The sequence below is a fragment of the Pinus tabuliformis genome, chromosome Q, assembly GCF_031772625.1.
Source record: "Pinus tabuliformis cultivar Carrire ecotype Pingquan chromosome Q, CPIR1, whole genome shotgun sequence".
NCBI lineage: Eukaryota > Viridiplantae > Streptophyta > Pinopsida > Pinales > Pinaceae > Pinus > Pinus tabuliformis.
In genome coordinates, this window is record NC_142296.1 from 411,506,680 (window position 1) to 411,524,800 (window position 18,121).

The 18,121-nt window shown below is 39.5% G+C and overlaps 1 protein-coding gene across 2 annotated transcripts in view; it reads right to left on the minus strand.

Moving 5' to 3' along the window:
• Positions 1-15,241: 15,241 nt before the first annotated feature.
• LOC149219936 (uncharacterized) overlaps positions 15,242-18,121 on the minus strand; it is a 117,067-nt gene continuing 114,187 nt past the window's right edge. For both annotated transcript variants that reach the window (XM_089384562.1, XM_089384563.1), the window contains one exon: positions 15,242-15,600. In XM_089384562.1, the coding sequence (XP_089240688.1) occupies positions 15,470-15,600 (131 nt within the window). In that variant the 3' untranslated portion in view covers positions 15,242-15,469. The remainder of the gene's footprint in view (positions 15,601-18,121) is intronic.

The following is an 18,121-nucleotide window of genomic DNA, read 5'->3' on the forward strand; positions in this document are numbered from 1 at the left end:
TAAGAGATTTTGTCTTCTCAAGTTCTTTTCTTAGACCCACAATTTCACATTCTAGATTTTCATTGTGTTTTTCTCTTTCAGTGAGTTGATGTGTCAACGTATCTATGATCATATTCTTTTCTTCTAAATAGATTTTGAGTTTTGTGATTTCTTCAAGAAAGTCTTCCTCTTCTAAGGCATCCAAAAAATCATCATTGTCATAGGCCATGAGAAGTCTATAATCTTGTTCAGTTTCATCTTCATCACTATTAGATAAACCATCACAATCTTCATGTGTATAGTAACTCCTTCTATTGACAACCTGTTTTCTATTTCCTTTTGCATATTCCTTTCCTTTTTCATATTTATCTTTATGAAGACATTTGGCAGCATAATGGTCAACTCTACCACAAGCAAAGCATTTGAATGGTAGCTTACCTCTGAATCTTCTAGAACCCCATTGAAGCTTCTTGACAAAATTTACCTCATCTTCTTCTTCTGAAATGTATCATGGTTCATTGTGCTCTTCCTTTTCTTTTCCCTTTGCTGAAGCTTTAAAAGCGGCTTCTCTCATATCTGATGGACCTCCTTTTCTCATTTCAAAGGCAGTTAGGATTCCATGGAGTTGAACCATAGTATTAGTTTGAAGATCATGTTTTTCTTCTATGGCAGATACTTTTGACTCAAATTTAGAAGACAAAGATCTCAAAATTTTCTCAAGTAGCTTCTTTTATCTCTTCACCCAGATTCTTCATACAATTAACAATCTCATCTACACGTAAAACGTAACTAGCAATACTCTCATCACTATGCATCTTAAGAGTTTCATACTGAATTCTAAGAGCTTGGAGCTTAGCACGTTTTACCTGGGAGTCTCTTTCGTAGCTCTGAATGATTTTGTCCCATGTCTCTTTGGCTGTCTTGAGTTGCATGACTTTGACAAATTCTGATTTTGACAGACTTCCCAATAAAGTATTCACTGCTTTGGCATTGGTTTCGTATGACTTCTTACCTGTTGAATCTGTAGGTATTGCTACTGGAAATTGATATCCTCCTTCCACAATTTCCCAAACATCGTCTCCAAGTGACTAAAGATAGGCCCTGGTTCTTATTTTCCAATATACCAAGTTGTTCCCATTGAAGGTTGGTGCTCTGATAGATCCCATGCCTTCGTGATTGTTCATCATGAAAGACATTCCTTCAAGCGATCAAGCTTCTTCTAAAGTACCTACTCTGATACCAATTCTTGGAAATAATATTGAAAGGGGGTGAATCGGTGTTACAGTTCAATAATTTTTCATTTCCCAAACAGATTTATATACGCTACTTCTGTGAAGTGATCTTGCATGTACACACTATTGTGATTAGAGAAACCAACGTATACCCAGAGAACTTATGATTTAGTCAATTTATCATGTGTTGATCTTTAATCAGTGCATCAGTAACTTGTTAAACAGTGCAGTAAAAACATAATAAGCCATCACACATAAGCAACACACATGAACACCAAGATTTAAAGTGGAAACCCAATGCAGGAGAAAAACCAACTGTCGTTGTCATCTCTGCCTTCTTTTAATATTAAGAAAATATGTTTACAATCTTGTATTGGTGTAGACTCATACCAATACGCAAGCACCCACCTGCAGAAGGCTACAACCTTCTCTTGCTTTCCAGCTTCTACTAAAAGGGAGCTACAACCCCCTAGCTCTTGTACTAGCCAATGTGTTTATTAGTACATAGGCACCGGCCTACAGAAGGCTACGACCTTCTCTCTTCCTCCAAGGACCACGTTTCATAAATTTTCAAACTGGATGCTCCTGGTACACAACAATACAAATGAAGGCCTCGTTTCATCAAATTTTCATACTAGACCCATCAAAACTTTCAAACTACATCAACCAATAATCAATTAATCTAAACAGTCAGATCACTGTCACCAGAACACTGTGCTAAACCCAGAAACCTGCATCATCATTCAGAATTAGTTGTAACCTCAAAAATCATGCATCAGAATGTATACGCTACTTTACTAAACCCAACCTGCGTGTATACGCTACTTCCTTTAACCAAACCTGTGTATACCTTCAAAACTACTGAAACATAAAACTTCTGAATCAAGTCTATACCAACCAGCAATATATTGAACATCTATTGTCAATTTACAGAGCTTTACACAGGCAATAGCAGAGATAACCCTTCTCACTTAGACAATCAATCAATCAGACACCAAACTCCTTATGCATTCAGTTTTACATTCAGATCTAAGAAGACTTCATTGACAGACAACAGTAAAACAGTAGAACTGATCAGATAGATCAATCATTTCTGAAGAATAGGCTTTTCCTTTGTATACGCTACTTGGAAGAGTCGAACCTACGTGTATACGCGCTTTTACCGAGGCGAAACAACGTATAGATATGAAAATATTAACTCACAACTTTGATGTTATTTTAGACTTCATACAAACCCAGATCATGACATTTAAAGAATAAAACAAGTGTACGCAATCAAATCTAGCCCAAAAAATATCAAATCATTCAATGACAAGTCATTTCAGGTTTCATGATCCTGATCAAACATTGAATTCAAGGTGCACAAAACATTTTAGATCAAATTACAAACATAGCCCCTGCAACATAAAATATACTTCAGATGAAAGTATTTCTAAGAAACCCTTTCACTTGCACACCTTGGCCTTTTGATCTACTCATATAGTTTTTGGCATGTTTCAATACCTTGGACCAAAACCACTTAGGACTCGTGGTGTTCTTGGACGGGATCAAATAGTCATTACTCCGCTCAATATTGTGGGCTAATACCATGGTATTGACCCCTAGTATTCTTTACTCTTGAATTTCCTTGATTTTTCAACATGTACGCTCTTTTCTCTTTGTGAAAGTGTGTGTATACGTATACACTTCTTTTGTTCTATGAACCAATGTGTATACGTTGTTTTGACTAAGGGGACCGGCGTATACATCTTAAACTGCTTTACACCATCCTTTTCCTTCGACTTCTTCATTCTGATCAGTAGACCTTAGTTCCATCTTCCTGTTCTTCTATACCAATGCCATGTTACCTTTGAATAGACCTGTTACACTGTGAGTTGCCTTTTTTCAAAACTGAACTGACTTGTGAGCGAATTGCCATCAAGGACAACACTTCTATCATAATGCCAACAATACTCTCAATCAAGGAAAGGAAGTTGTCAAAGGAAGTCTAAATGACCAAAATGAGAAAAGAGGTATGTACATGTTTAATAGATCAAGTCATGTCATCATATAGTTGCAGACAGTATAGCTAAATGCTCTACCTCGTGAGCATGATCAAAGAAAAGGGATCTCTTCCTTTGGAAAGATGCATGAAGGTAGATTCGCATATTGACAAGATGAAATCAACACAATATGTCTTCATATGGAATATGAGGTAGTTGACAAAGATGAAGGAACTATGAGTTCTTGGGAAGCAATATGTGAGGAAAGAAACAGGAGATCGTGAAAGATGCAACTATGATCACATAAGAAAATGGAGGTCAACATCCGATGACTAGAAGAATTGACCATGACATCTCCATAAGAGAAGAAGCCCATGATAAGGTCTTTAAAGAAAAGGAAACCCTTGACATATAAATGTTGACCTAGGTTGTCATTGATGTCAAATGGCGATATTCTAGATACTAAAGGATGACATGAAGCCAAGGGGATGCAGAGCAGATTCATGAAGAGACAAGAACAAGGCCATCAGGATAGCCAAGCCATAAGCAAAGAGGAGCTACCTAAGGAGGCATATGAAAGCACATAACAGGATATGGGAGCAAGAGAGGCATTCATATATGCAAGGAGGTCTTTGGAAGACACTACCAAGCCAGAGGAGCAGATGGAGACAAGAGGAGCAAACAGAGCTACAAGAGGAGCCACACACACATATATATATAAAATATATATATGCGAACAGAGTTAGAGGAGCTGCAAGAGGAGCTACAGGACGAGCCATATATATATATATATATATATATATATATATATATATGCGGAAACAGAATTAGCGGAACTACAGGAGCAAACTAAGCGAGTAGAACAGAGCCAAAGAAGAGGAGCACACAGAGTTATCGAGGAGGAGACAGAGCCACCAAGAGGAGCAGACGGAGCCAAGAGGAGAAAACGGAGGAGCCATATATATATATATATATATATATATATGCGCCAAATAGAGGAACAAACAGAGCCATGGGACGCAACAAACACAGCTGGCGGAGCCATAGAGGAAGCAAACACAGCTATCGGGAGCTATCAGGAGCCATATATCCACAGATAATACTATCGGGAGCTATCGGAGGAAAAACCCATATATATATACATGAACAGCTATTGGAGCAACATAAGCGGAGAAGCATAAAAACAAAGTTAAAACAGCGGAGCATATAAACAAAGTTAATATGCGCGGACCCATGGGACCATTGCAATACGTTGCAATTTAATATCGCGTCCGTCGCGTCGGGAGCATGTATCGGGAGCGGTAAAGGCCCTGCCTCCGATTGCGATAATATACGCGGACCCGATGGCATATCACAGTTTGATTGAATGCTATATCGCATCCGCGGTAATCGCGATGTATAAGGGGCTGTCAACCACAAAAAGCCGATTGCGATATGTACGCGGACCCGATGCGGGATTGTGTTATGGTTGAATCTATTATCGCATCCGCCCATCGCAATGCTACATGGAAGGTTGTCCGACCAGAAGCGCCGATTGCGATAGAGGTATGGACCCGACGGAGTTATTAAAACAATTTAAAATAATATCGCGTCCGGGTATCGGGGAATTGGCTATGTTATATGCAAATCTGTTGATTGCGATTGTAAGAGCGGACCCGATGCTATATTGCGATTTGGCTTAATGTCTTATCGCGTCCATCGGCCATCGGCCATTGGCGACTGCCGATATGTTGCGAGCGCCGATTGTGATGAATGCTGCGGACCCGATACAGTTTAAATGCGGGTGAATTAAAATTGAAGTCCGGCTCTTTAATAAGTTTCGACTGTTTCACTCATATTTCCTGTGTATTTACATATTTGCCTTGCGCGTGGTTTGAAGGGCCAACGATGCCGGTGGTAATGTGACATGTGGGCTCGCCCTGATGGTATAGTCTCTCCGAATGAAAGCCTCCGTAAACATTGTAAAGCCCTGTGTATGTCAAATAATTATGGATAAAAGGAGCGTTGTTACAGGTTTAACTTGTAATAAGTATTCTCTGTGTATGTGGCCTCTCTTCCTCTTGTATGTGTCCTGTGAATATTGGAACGCTTGGATAGACAGAGGAAACTGAAGTTCGGGAAGCCGAAGAAGCAAGCAAGCGAGGAGGTAACTGAGAGAATAAGCGAGCATTGAGGAAGCCGAAGAGCCTGCGGAGAAAGGAAGCCAAAGAGCCAGCGAGTAAGAGGAAATGAATGGACAGAGGCACGGGAATGCATAAAAGCAGCAAAAACAGAGGATTGTTGAGGCTGTTGGTATTGCGAAGAACCAGAGTGTGAGATAGCAGAAGCAACAACAGTGAATGTTGTTGAAGGTTGTTGAACGTTGTGGAAAATAAGCTAGAGGAGACAGAGGCAGCGAGAGGATGCAGCAGAACAGAAAGAGGGCAGCAGGGCTAACAAGACAGCAGATAGTCGAAGGGGAGAAGCAGCCAGCTGAGATCATAAGCTTGAACAAGAAGTTGTTCTTTATGCAGAGCTTAGTTCAGCTAACAGTAGACTGACTAAAGCTGTGTGAAGACATTATCAGAAGTCATGAAGGGTACTGGACACTCTGTGTGGGCAGTATGAAGAATTGGGAAGACTACTTCAAGAGAAGACTAGTTGTCATTGATATTGTAGTTTGGAGACTACAGTGAAGCTGTAAATAGACAAAACTCAGCAGAAAAGAGTTCTGAGAGAAGAAGTAAGCAGGATTGGAGTCCTTGGGGTTGGTGCCTCAAAAGCAAGAAGGATAGGAGTCCTTGGGGTTGGTGCCTCAGAAGTAAGCAAGATTGGAGTCCTTGGGGTCGGTGCCTCAGAAGCAAGAAGGATTGGAGTCCTTGGGGTTGAAGCCTCAGAACTGAAGAGGATTGAAGTCTTTGGGAGTTGGTGCTCTTAAGTCGAAGATTGGTGTCTTGGAAAAACAGACTTGGTGCTCTGGAGGTTGGAGCCTCACCAAAGTCCAAGTTGGAGCTTGACAACTGTTTGTGACAATCTATATATTGTATCTATTTTACTGCATAGTTTATATTAATATAAGCATTTATTCTTGATGTTCATCTTGTGTTCTGAATATATATGTTTTAACTGGCAAAACAATAGTGGGAAAAAGAAATATTGATTCACCCCCCTCTCAGTATTTCCAACAATTGGTATCAGAGCCGATACCTTCATTCAAAGCTTAACAACTTGAAGGTCGACATTTAGAACACAAATGGCAAGGTCAAGGAAGAAAGTCTCCAATCCTCCTAAAGATGTGTCTCCCTCTACTACTAAAATAGAAGACAATCAATTTGATGAGGCTCCAAGGCTCAATGGGAACTTTAATATATGGGAAGCAAGAATGAGGAATTTCTTACATACTCAAGGCATTGAAGTCTGGAAATTAGTGATTATTGATAGCAGGATGGATAGAGAATCCAAGGAGTACAATGCAAAATCAGTAAAGGCAATCTTGAATGGGCTCCCTAATTCTGTAAAGAACAATCTAGGAAAAGGTTCATCAGCAAAGGGCATATGGGACAAACTTCATGATCTTCACTCAATAGGAGCATTGACCATCAGTGAAGAAGATGATGGAAATCTAGAAAGAAATCCAGAACCCATCATAGAAGCTGAAAATGAGAATGATGACATCAAGGCTGACGCAGACCTAGAAGATGAAGAGAATGAAAAAGACTTTGTAGAAGAACTCCTCGCTCAACTTATGACTGCCATGGAAGAGATTAACAATTTGAAAAAGGAAAACGAGGCACTTAAGCTCTAGTTGGTGACCAAGATCAAACAAGAAAGAAAGTCGACCTCATCAAGCTTCAAGTACAAAAAAAAAGATGAAGAGCTTGCCAAGCTTAAGAAGGAATTTCATCAATGCAAAAGGAGGCATCATGAAGAAGTCATATCCATGACAAATCAATTGAATAAAGCAAAGAAGCAGGGAAATACCTTGTCAAGTCAACTTGAACGAAGGCATAAGAGCGTGAACAAACTTGAAGAAGAGATTGGTCAGTACAAGGTAGATGTCTCCTCCCTTAAGTCTCAATTACAAGAAGCCAGGAAACAGGCACAAGGAGCTGAGAAGAGAATGGAGAGCAGTCAAGCAAAGAATGAAGAATTCTTCAAAATGAAGTCAGATATCATCTCCCTTAAAATAGTGGCAGCTGAAGCTACTCATAGCAAGGAAGAAACTGAGGAACAACTTGCAAAGAAGAATAATGAGTGTGAAAGATTGGAAGAAGAGATTGTCCTCCTCAGAAAAAAGGTTGAAGGGATGAACAAAATCTTGAAGAGTTCTCAAGCCTTGGATGACATGCTCAGCTATCACAGATGTCCATCTGATAAATCAGGCCTCGGGTATGTAGGTGAATCCTCAAACAAGAATGAAAATGCTTTAAACAAAAGAGATGTGAAGAAGCTAGAAAGAAATGGTGATTCTCCCAGTTCCAGCAAAGGCAAGGAGAAAAAGCAAGGCTACAATAGAACAAACCCTGCTCCAAGAAGAAAACCAGCTCCAAGAAGAAATGTAGATGATGACAAAGAGGCGAGAGGCAATGGTTATCATCAAAGGATCTCAAGGCAGAAAGGTTTCATAAGTACATCAAGGAAACCTCCATCTCCCAGGTACCAAAGTTCATTTTTTGGTTATTGTTATCCCTGTTCAAACTTTGGTCATATGGCAAAAGACTGTAAAGCATATCATAAAGATAGATGTTATCGTTCCCATCCATCTCATAGAGATAGATGTTATAGTCTCCGACAACCTCCAAGAAACAACTTTGCAGGAAGAAATCATGAATTCTTATTCATGAACAATGTAGAATGCTTCAAGTGTCATAACATCAGTCATATGGCACGCGATTGTAACTTAACATGGGCTCTTACACAAGCTAGAACCATGCAAAAGAAGAAAGTTACACAAGTATGGAGAAGGAAGGAAATACAGTCCGAAAGTCCCTTGAGCTCTCCAGCCAATCTAAGCATTTTATGAGAAGATTCTACCAAAAGAGATGATGCATACAGTTAGGGGGAGCCTATCATGTCTCAGGAGCACTCCATTGAAGCATATGATCCTGTAACCATTCTTTGGACTGTTGTTAAAGAAATAGGGCAAACAAACATGGTGTTGTTATCACAGAGGTTTATGTCTTAACTCAAGAATTTAATGTGAGAACAGATAAATTTTGGACACTAATAGAGGTAGTCTTCAAACAAACAGATACATCTGGAATAGAGTTTGAAGTAAGAGCAGCTGGCAGCCTATATCAAAATTGAAGCATTGCAAAAAGATGCAGATCAGCAATTGTATTTAAAAGACAGCCACAGATTAGATATCTAAATCTGCTAAGAGGAAATAACTAGCTGAGATATGTACAAGAACACAAGGAAAGGATGGCAGTGAGTTAAGAAGAAGCACAGAGACACAAATAAACTCAGATCTGAAGAAAGACAGCAAGAAAGACAATCTCAGTGGCAGTCTCTCCTGATTTGGACTATGAAGGTCTCTCAATGTTACTTGTGGAGACAGCTATATGGATTGAAGCATGAAAGCCTGGACTTGGACACTTGGTGTATGGCCATTTGCAATATGAATGAAAGCATTAAAGTAGAGCATCCTTAAGCATTGTTGAAGCCATGATAAAGCAGTTCTGAGACATGAAGAGGGAATAATGTGCAAATTGGTCCTTCTATCTTGAGTAAACAGAAGATGAGCACTATGACAGGGGGAGTCACAGACCCATGAAGATCTACCATTCATGAAGAACAAAAGCAGTTTGATAGGGGGAGTCCCAGAGCACTCCTTTGCCATTGATGTCAGAGGGGGAGAGAAGAAGAATATTGCCATCAATAACAAAGGGGGAGATTGTTGACCTAGGTTGTCATTTGATGTCAAATGGCAATATTCTGGATACTAAAGGATGACATGAAGCCAAGGGGATGCAGAGCAGATTCATGAAGAGACAGGAGTAAGGCCATCAGGATAGCCAAGCCATAAGCAAAGAGGAGCTACCTAAGGAGGCATATGAAATCACATAACGAGATATTGGAGCAAGAGAGGCATTCATATATGCAAAGAGGTCTTTGGAAGACACTACCAAGCCAGAGGAGCAGATGGAGACAAGAGGAGCAGACAGAGCTACAAGAGGAGCCACACACATATATATATATATATGCGAACAGAGTTAGAGGAGCTGCAAGAGGAGCTTCAGGACAAGCCATAGATATATATATATATATATATGCGGAAACAAAATTAGCGGAACTACAGGAGCAAACTAAGCGAGTAGAACAAAGCCAAAGAAGAGGAGCACACAGAGTTATCGAGGAGGAGACAGAGCCACCAAGAGGAGTAGACGGAGCCAAGAGGAGAAAACGAAGGAGCCATATATATATATATATATATATATATATATATATATATATATATGCGCCAAATAGTGTTGAAATTTGGTACCGGAGGACAGGTGGTTCTCTTAGGCTTTGATCTTTGGCCTAGGGAAAAGTGTCCAAAAGAATTTAATTTTTCTCCTAAAGTGACTTTATAATTTTATAAAGTTAAATCTAATTTAAAAGTGACTTTAAGTGATAAAGTTATTAAGTCTAATTTTAAAGTGACTTTTATAAAGTCAATGAAAAATTAGAAAGGAAAAGTGACTTTGGAAATAAATGACTAAGTGGGTCTTTATTAAAGTGGGGTGAATTAAAAAATAGAAAGTGAGATTTAAATGAGCATTTAATCTCAACCATTGATCTAAATCTATTTCAGCCATTGGATTTAGAGATCACCCAAAAGTCACTTGGATCACCCAAAAGTCACTTGGAGTTATATTAAAGGAGGAAAATGAGGAAAAGGTCATTCATTCTTTCATGAGCAGATTGGGAGAAGGAGAGCAAGAGAGCAAGAGAGATTTCTGAGCAGGAAGGAGAAGGAGACAGCAGCTTGGCACACATTCCAAGGCAGCAGTTGAGCAGATTTGTACAACTGATTCAGCACATAGTGAAAGGCAGATTTTTGCACAAAAATCGAGGAGCAGTTCGCTGATTTTTCTGCACACAAAACGGAGGTCGTACAGCATTTATTGCTGTCCTGTTTGCTGTAATTTCCAGATTGCTGTGAGACACGGGAAATGAGATAAGTTGTAAATTTGCTTGCTGATTTTTTGCTGAATAATTCTCACTGTAAAAAGACAATTTTCAGAAATAAAAAAGAGCTCTCAAACTGGTTTTCCCCAAGAGTTGTAGGGGGTTTTTCCAGGGTCAAGTTGACCAAAAATATCAGTGTTTTAATGTGTTTTAATGGCTGTTTTTAATTGCTGATTTTTAATTCTGCAATTTCCAGCATTCTGAAAAATTTCCAGAATTTGTGTTTTCAGCGATATTTATTTTTTTCAGTCTGTTAAATGTATGGTTATGGGAATGGGCATTTAACTACATGGGAGAAATAAGGAGAAACTGAAAACCGGGGTGGGAAAACAGAAATTTTTACAAATAGAGGAACAAACAGAGCCATGGGACGCAACAAACACAGCTGGCGGAGCCATAGAGGAAGCAAACACAGCGATCGGGAGCTATCAGGAGCCATATATCCACAGATAATACTATCGGGAGCTATCGAAGGAAAAACCCATATATATATACATGAACAGCTATTGGAGCAACATAAGCGGAGAAGCATAAAAACAAAGTTAAAACAGCGGAGCATATAAACAAAGTTAATATGCGCGGACCCATGGGACCATTGCAATACGTTGCAATTTAATATCGCGTCCGTCGCATCGGGAGCATGTATCGGGAGCGGTAAAGGCCCTGCCTCCGATTGCGATAATATACACAGACCCGATGGTATATCACAGTTTGATTGAATGCTATATCACATCCGCAGTAATCGCGATGTATAAGGGGCTGTCAACCACAAAAAGCCGATTGCGATATGTACGCGGACCCGATGCGGGATTGTGTTATGGTTGAATCTATTATCGCATCCGCCCATCGCAATGCTACATGGAAGGTTGTCCGACCAGAAGCGCCGATTGCGATAGAGGTATGGACCCGACGGAGTTATTAAAACAATTTAAAATAATATCGCGTCCAGGTATCGGGGAATTGGCTATGTTATATGCAAATCTGCCGATTGTGATTGTAAGAGCGGACCCGATGCTATATTGTGATTTGGCTTAATGTCTTATCGCGTCCATCGGCCATCGGCCATTGGCGACTGCCGATATGTTGCGAGCGCCGATTGCAATGAATGCTGCGAACCCGATACAGTTTAAATGCGGGTGAATTAAAATTGAAGTCCGGCTCTTTAATAAGTTTCCACTGTTTCACTCATATTTCCTATGTATTTACATATTTGCCTTGCGCGTGGTTTGAAGGGCCAACGATGTCGGTGGTAATGTGACATGTGGGCTCGCCCTAATGGTATAGTCTCTCCGAATGAAAGCCTTCGTAAACATTGTAAAGCCCTGTGTATGTCAAATAATTATGGATAAAAGGAGCGTTGTTATAGGTTTAACTTGTAATAAGTATTCTCTGTGTATGTGGCCTCTCTTCCTCTTGTATGTGTCCTGTGAATATTGGAACGCTTGGATAGACAGAGGAAACTGAAGTTCGAGAAGCCGAAGAAGCAAGCAAGCGAGGAGGTAACTGAGAGAATAAGCGAGAGTTGAGGAAGCCGAAGAGCCTACGGAGAAAGGAAGCCAAAGAGCCAGCGAGTAAGAGGAAATGAATGGACAGAGGCACGGGAATGCATAAAAGCAGCAAAAACAGAGGACTGTTGAGGCTGTTGGTATTGCGAAGAACCAGAGTGTGAGATAGCAGAAGCAGCAGCAGTGAATGTTGTTGAAGGTTGTTGAACGCTGTGGAAAATAAGCTAGAGGAGACAAAGGCAGCGAGAGGATGCAGCAGAACAGAAAGAGGGCAGCAGGGCTAACAAGACAGCAGATAGTCGAAGGGGAGAAGCAGCCAGCTGAGATCATAAGCTTGAACAAGAAGTTGTTCTTTATGCAGAGCTTAGTTCAGCTAACAGTAGACTGACTAAAGCTGCGTGAAGACATTATCAGAAGTCATGAAGGGTACTGGACACTCTGTGTGGGCAGTATGAAGAATTGGGAAGACTACTTCAAGAGAAGACTGGTTGTCATTGATACTGTAGTTTGGAGACTACAGTGAAGCTGTAAATAGACAGAACTCAGCAGAAAAGAGTTCTGAGAGAAGAAGTAAGCAGGATTGGAGTCCTTGGGGCTGGTGCCTCAAAAGCAAGAAGGATAGGAGTCCTTGGGGTTGGTGCCTCAGAAGTAAGCAGGATTGGAGTCCTTGGGGTCGGTGCCTCAGAAGCAAGAAGGATTGGAGTCCTTGGGGTTGAAGCCTCAGAACTGAAGAGGATTGAAGTCCTTGGGAGTTGGTGCTCCTAAGTCGAAGATTGGTGTCTTGGCAAAACAGAGTTGGTGCTCTGGAGGTTGGAGCCTCACCAAAGTCCAAGTTGGAGCTTGGCAACTGTTTGTGACAATCTATATATTGTATCTATTTTACTACATAGTTTATATTAATAAAAGCATTTATTCTTGTTGTTCATCTTGTGTTCTGAATATATATGTTTTAACTGGTAAAACAATAGTGGGAAAAAGAAACACGGATTCACCCCCCCCTCAGTATTTCCAACAATAAAGTCTTGGAGATGTGTTTATGAATGTGCAGGATGTTGCAGGCAAGCAAGATGTCATGATGAAAGGCCATCACAAAAGGTAACTGTGATTTGATATTCATTTTTTTTTCTTTTTGAACATTTGGATGGGTTGATACAGGGCTACCAAAAGAGGGTTCTAGATATCACCTACAACTAGCACTCATGCGGTTGGATGGAAGATCTTAAAGGAAACATGACTTGGAAGAGGTAGCAGTACGAAGAAATGCCAGATGTGAACTAGAAATGGATGACATCACTAATATGGTTCGTGAAGGAAAGTGATGGATTGTGGATGCCCTAGGACTGATGAAGGCTTCATAATGAAAAGAATGAACTTCACGACATCGAAAGGAGGAGTCCCACAAGCCACTAAGAGTACCATGATCTCCACCTAGAGTTGGTGGAAGCAAGTCCCCGGTTAAGAGGGAGCTTGGACAAGTCCCGGTTAAGAGGGAGCTTGGACAAGTCCCCAGATAAGAGTGAGCTTGGGTACATTCCTTTTATAGGAATGGGAACATTCCTTCATAGGAATGGGTATGTCTTCCCTAGTTGAGAGGGAGAGATAGACACATCATTCTTGTCTTCACTGTGTGAAGAAAGAATGGAGGATTGGGTAAACATCTGGCATCCGATACTCTTTGAAGATGAGGTAGGGCATCCAAGATAAGAGTAGTCGTAGAGGACCGATATTCTTTGAGGACTGAGAATCCAAGATAAGAATAGTCATAAAAAGACATACCATGTGAACACCCAGGTGGGGTATGTGCCTTGAAAGCCAATGATGATGGTGTTTGTCAGTCATTGGTCTTGTCGGCATTGTGCTCTAGACAGGTCAAAGTTGTAGAAGAATTTGTTGGAGATTGAAAGTGCAGGAGTTGCTGAGAAAGAAAGCTCGTCAAAGGACTTGGTCTTGAAAGGTCTTGGTCAAGGATCATAGGTCTTGGAATTCATCAATTGAAGATTCTATAAGAAGAAGAATTATTGTGGGTTTTCCTCTCAAGTGGAGAGGTTTTGGCCTCAACTGATCGCCTACATCTTGTGTCCTAATGCCTCTTTGTTCTTTATGGTTTGGTAGTTGTTTGATGAAAAGAACATTATAATAATCAAGGCAAAGAAGAATCTAATCAATAATTAAAAAGGACTTCACAAGCAATTATCAAAGAGAAATCACCTATCCTAGCTGCATTAGATTTCTCAATTATCAAAGAGAAATCACCTATCCTAGCTGCATTAGATTTCTCTACAGTATTATGATTATACATAAAGGGCAATTATGATAGGAAAATCAATTGTTCAACATCTACTACAATTATGACTATTATTCATTACAAGGCACAACAATTGCTCAAGCATAAAAGGAAATTCATGCTAAATCAACCGATTTGATTTTGAGTTTGGTGAAACTTTAGATTCAAACATAACTTCAGACCTATTAACTTCTTACTTATTAGCTAACTCTGTTATCACGATGGTCTCATTTCTTTCCCCGGGGATAAAGAGGAATGTTAGTGGTAACAAATCTCACTTGTTGCAAAGGAAAATTTTATGTTTACATGCCATTACAATGTGAGTTGCATCTGAAGAACGATGCTTTGTAAAGTTGAAATGGTGATTGTTAACGTGAACATTAATTAACTATACAATTGTGTGTAGAAAATTGAAACAGTAAATTAAACAAGTAACGAAAAATTGCAAAACACAAATGCAGACGAGAATAATGAAATGATGTTGGCAAACAAAATCGAACAATGATCTGTTGGTAATGCCATCCCTCGGGTTTCTAATCAATCCTACAAGATTCTTTGCAAATGGATTGCATCTTTGGTCTGCATCGTATACTTCCATGGAGACTTTTTGCATGTTTGAAAAAATAATAGAAATAAAATATGGTTTTCAAAACAAACACAAAGCAATTCTTCGTCTAATATAGCCTATATATTCTTTATTTCTAAGGTATTTACGATTCAGCACTCATCTCAAACAGATTTCTGATTTCATGCCAACAAAATTAACACAAGCCAAAAGCTGATAATAATTGAACTTCAAAGATGAAGATATTTATAGTAACCAAGCATCATTACTTCCTTGATCAATCCGTGTTTTGTATTACAATGGGGAATTATTTTTAGCATCCTCAGATGCCCAAAAACCTACCATGTAGTAAAAGACTACATTGCGAAGGGTACAGAAAATTTTGCATGCAGCATTAAAGTGACCTGTATTAATATTTTCATGGAGGACTTTTCAGTAGTAAGTGCTTGCTCCTGGCATAAGAGAAGTGGTATTCGTGAATGGGGAGGCACTTCACATCTACAGGTACGACCTACCACTGTTAGGAAACAACGAAACAGTGAACACTGATAACTGGATCACATAGAATGGTTCATGAGGATCTTTCATTGAGAACTCGGTTTGACAGAAATCCCCATCGGAAGTTTTGACAGATAACCATAAACAGTTATTCCAAAGATATCATCCATAAAACTAACTCTATTTCACATAGTTTCTCAGAACCATTACGAAGCTTCACTCAATGCTTATATAAGAAGAATAAACAGTGCAATGCAGTACAGCAGATCTCAATCCTGTCGCCACCTGAACTGGCATTGATTATTGCAACACTTGTAGAAAGTCGACATTGGTTCATCAGCTGATCTTATCTGAATTTGCATGAAGAATGCTTTACCAAAACTGCATTTAGGGCATGTTGCTGCATACACAATAAATAAAAAATAAGCTAAAGAATGCAAGCTGCTAGAATAAATAAATCACTGTTGTAAGAAATGGGTACGTCTGAAACAACAAAAACATGGAGATGATGCCCACTTGGGTACACAGCATAATCTAGCAGGAAAGATGTTATTCGAGAAATGCAAATTAAACCTATGACCTATTTTTGTATGACAATGGGCTAAGACATAAAGAATCATAAACATTGAAAGCTGTATCTGACAAGCATTTTAATAGATGTTTGAAATTAACCTGAAATGAAATTCACTTGAATGTTCAGCTTGATTTGAAACAAGAGTGAATGGAGATACATAATTTGCCGATTCCAGATATTTTCAGTTGGTTGGTCATGTCAAATATCTTGGAAAGGACTGCTCTAAAATAAAGAAGCATTTTCTGAAAAGTTAATAGATAAATGCACTCCGTATACTCAATAATTCATAAGAGCTACTACATAGGTAACCCCAATGACACTCAGGTCCTTAATAGGAGAGAGTTAGTCAACGTGATAACAAGGCTGAGTTCCCATCACCACATACATAGACCTTTAGCATAAGGGTATTCGTTGTTCATTTATTAGAAATTTCCAAAGAATTGATACTGTGATGTTACTGCAAACGGACCACTTAAGCCTACTCATAATTGACCTAAACCCAGTACATATTTAGAATTCTACACACAAGCATAAATTTAAAACAGTTCTCTTAGGATCAGACAAAACAGGACCTTATTTACCTTGAGAGTAAAATAGAGAATATTTTTAAACAAGAGATGCTCCAAAGAAGACTACTTAACCATGGAAAGTACTTATAAAGACTACTAAAAGAATTAACAATTTCCATCTCAGATGATGCCTTGATACAAGATCCTAAAGCTTTGGAAAATTTCATCAATTTTGATGGCAAAAATCAAGCTTTTCAGCCTCCACAATTAAGCATATATTTAGTGTAAGAACTACTAAATACTATCAAATGGGTATGACTAGCTACTAGTGTTCGAAGCCCCTTTACCTGCCTCTTGAGTAGAAAACCAAGTTGTACAAATCCCCAGCAGCATCTGCTAGTAGGCTTCAGTTTAAAAGAAACCTCATGCAAGATGTGTAGTGAATCCACTAGGTTAAATGAAATAAATAACCCCAAATTTGAAGACATTGGGCAATAGGGATAAAAAATATATATTCCTGCTTGTACCTTTAGTAGCAGATAACTGATATAATTGATTTCTTTTATTTTGGTCATCCATTCCCCTTTGACTTAAGAGAGTACGTAATGATCATCATTACAACTAGAAGACCTTCAGTTATTAAGGGATATATATTCTGTCAAAGTTACCCAGGATTCACACCTTGCCTCATCTACAAGAACAGTATTAGCATGGGACCCTCCTTAACAACAAACCCACATCATCACAAAATCCAATGTCATTGCATTAACATGTCACAATCCACACCCCCAAACGTTGTTGCTTCAATTTGGTCGGCCTGTAGGTGCACGCAGAGTGACAATACTTTCAATGACTATTATATAGCTTGTAATGTCCAGAGAAAAGGTCACGCCACTTGAATCTCAGCACAGTTAGATCATGCCAAAATACAATCGCTCACTGCTGAAAAAAAAATGTCATTGCTTAACTGCAAACAAGATTCACTGCACAGGAATTACACCACTAAATGCGCCACACATTCTCCTTGAATTCTTAGAAAGCTCAAGCCCAGTGACAGTCTCAACCAGAGAATCTCAGCGAATAGGCTTAGCCAAAATAAAAGCAATGGAATTCACACAAAACCTTGCATGCTTATTGCTACATACCTATAGATTAGATCAGTTGTAACCTATGCTCTTTGCAGACCCACGTTGATTGTCAAGATTCGACTCACATCATGCTTATTACAGAACCTCCCTTTCAGGATTCCATTTAGGCCGCAGAAGATGGATCATTTAAATGACATCTGTGTGAAAATTCCTCAACCAGAACTCCTACTGCAGCAAACTAATGTTACTTCTCCTACTTGTTAATTCAAACAAGTTATTTATTGTGTGCTACGATAAATACTGAAGTAGACACTATTGCAGCCTTCACTTAATTAAATTATATGGGGAAACAAGAGACTGAGCAAGGAAGAAAATACAACACAATTTAAACTGTTATTTTTGGACAAATGTCCCCAGAAAAACCCAATGCGGGAAAACCAATGTAGCATCTCTGATGGTTTATTATTATTAAGCAGTAGCAAATTCCGAATACATCTCTGAATGCCTCAAGGGTTAATCAGTTACAGAGAGAGAAATACTGGCAGAAAGGTTTGTGAGATTACCTCACACAATCACTGAGAAAAATCCCGGCTGATCTAGACACTAGATGAGGTGCCTTTGGTAGGCCCTATGTTGCCTCTACGCAGTCCTCACACAGTCCCTGCGTCAACCCCTCTAGACATTGCGTCACCCAGCCAACTGATCGATTTGCTGCCCGGAGTCACTGCTCTCAACCTCCCGGTCTCACAC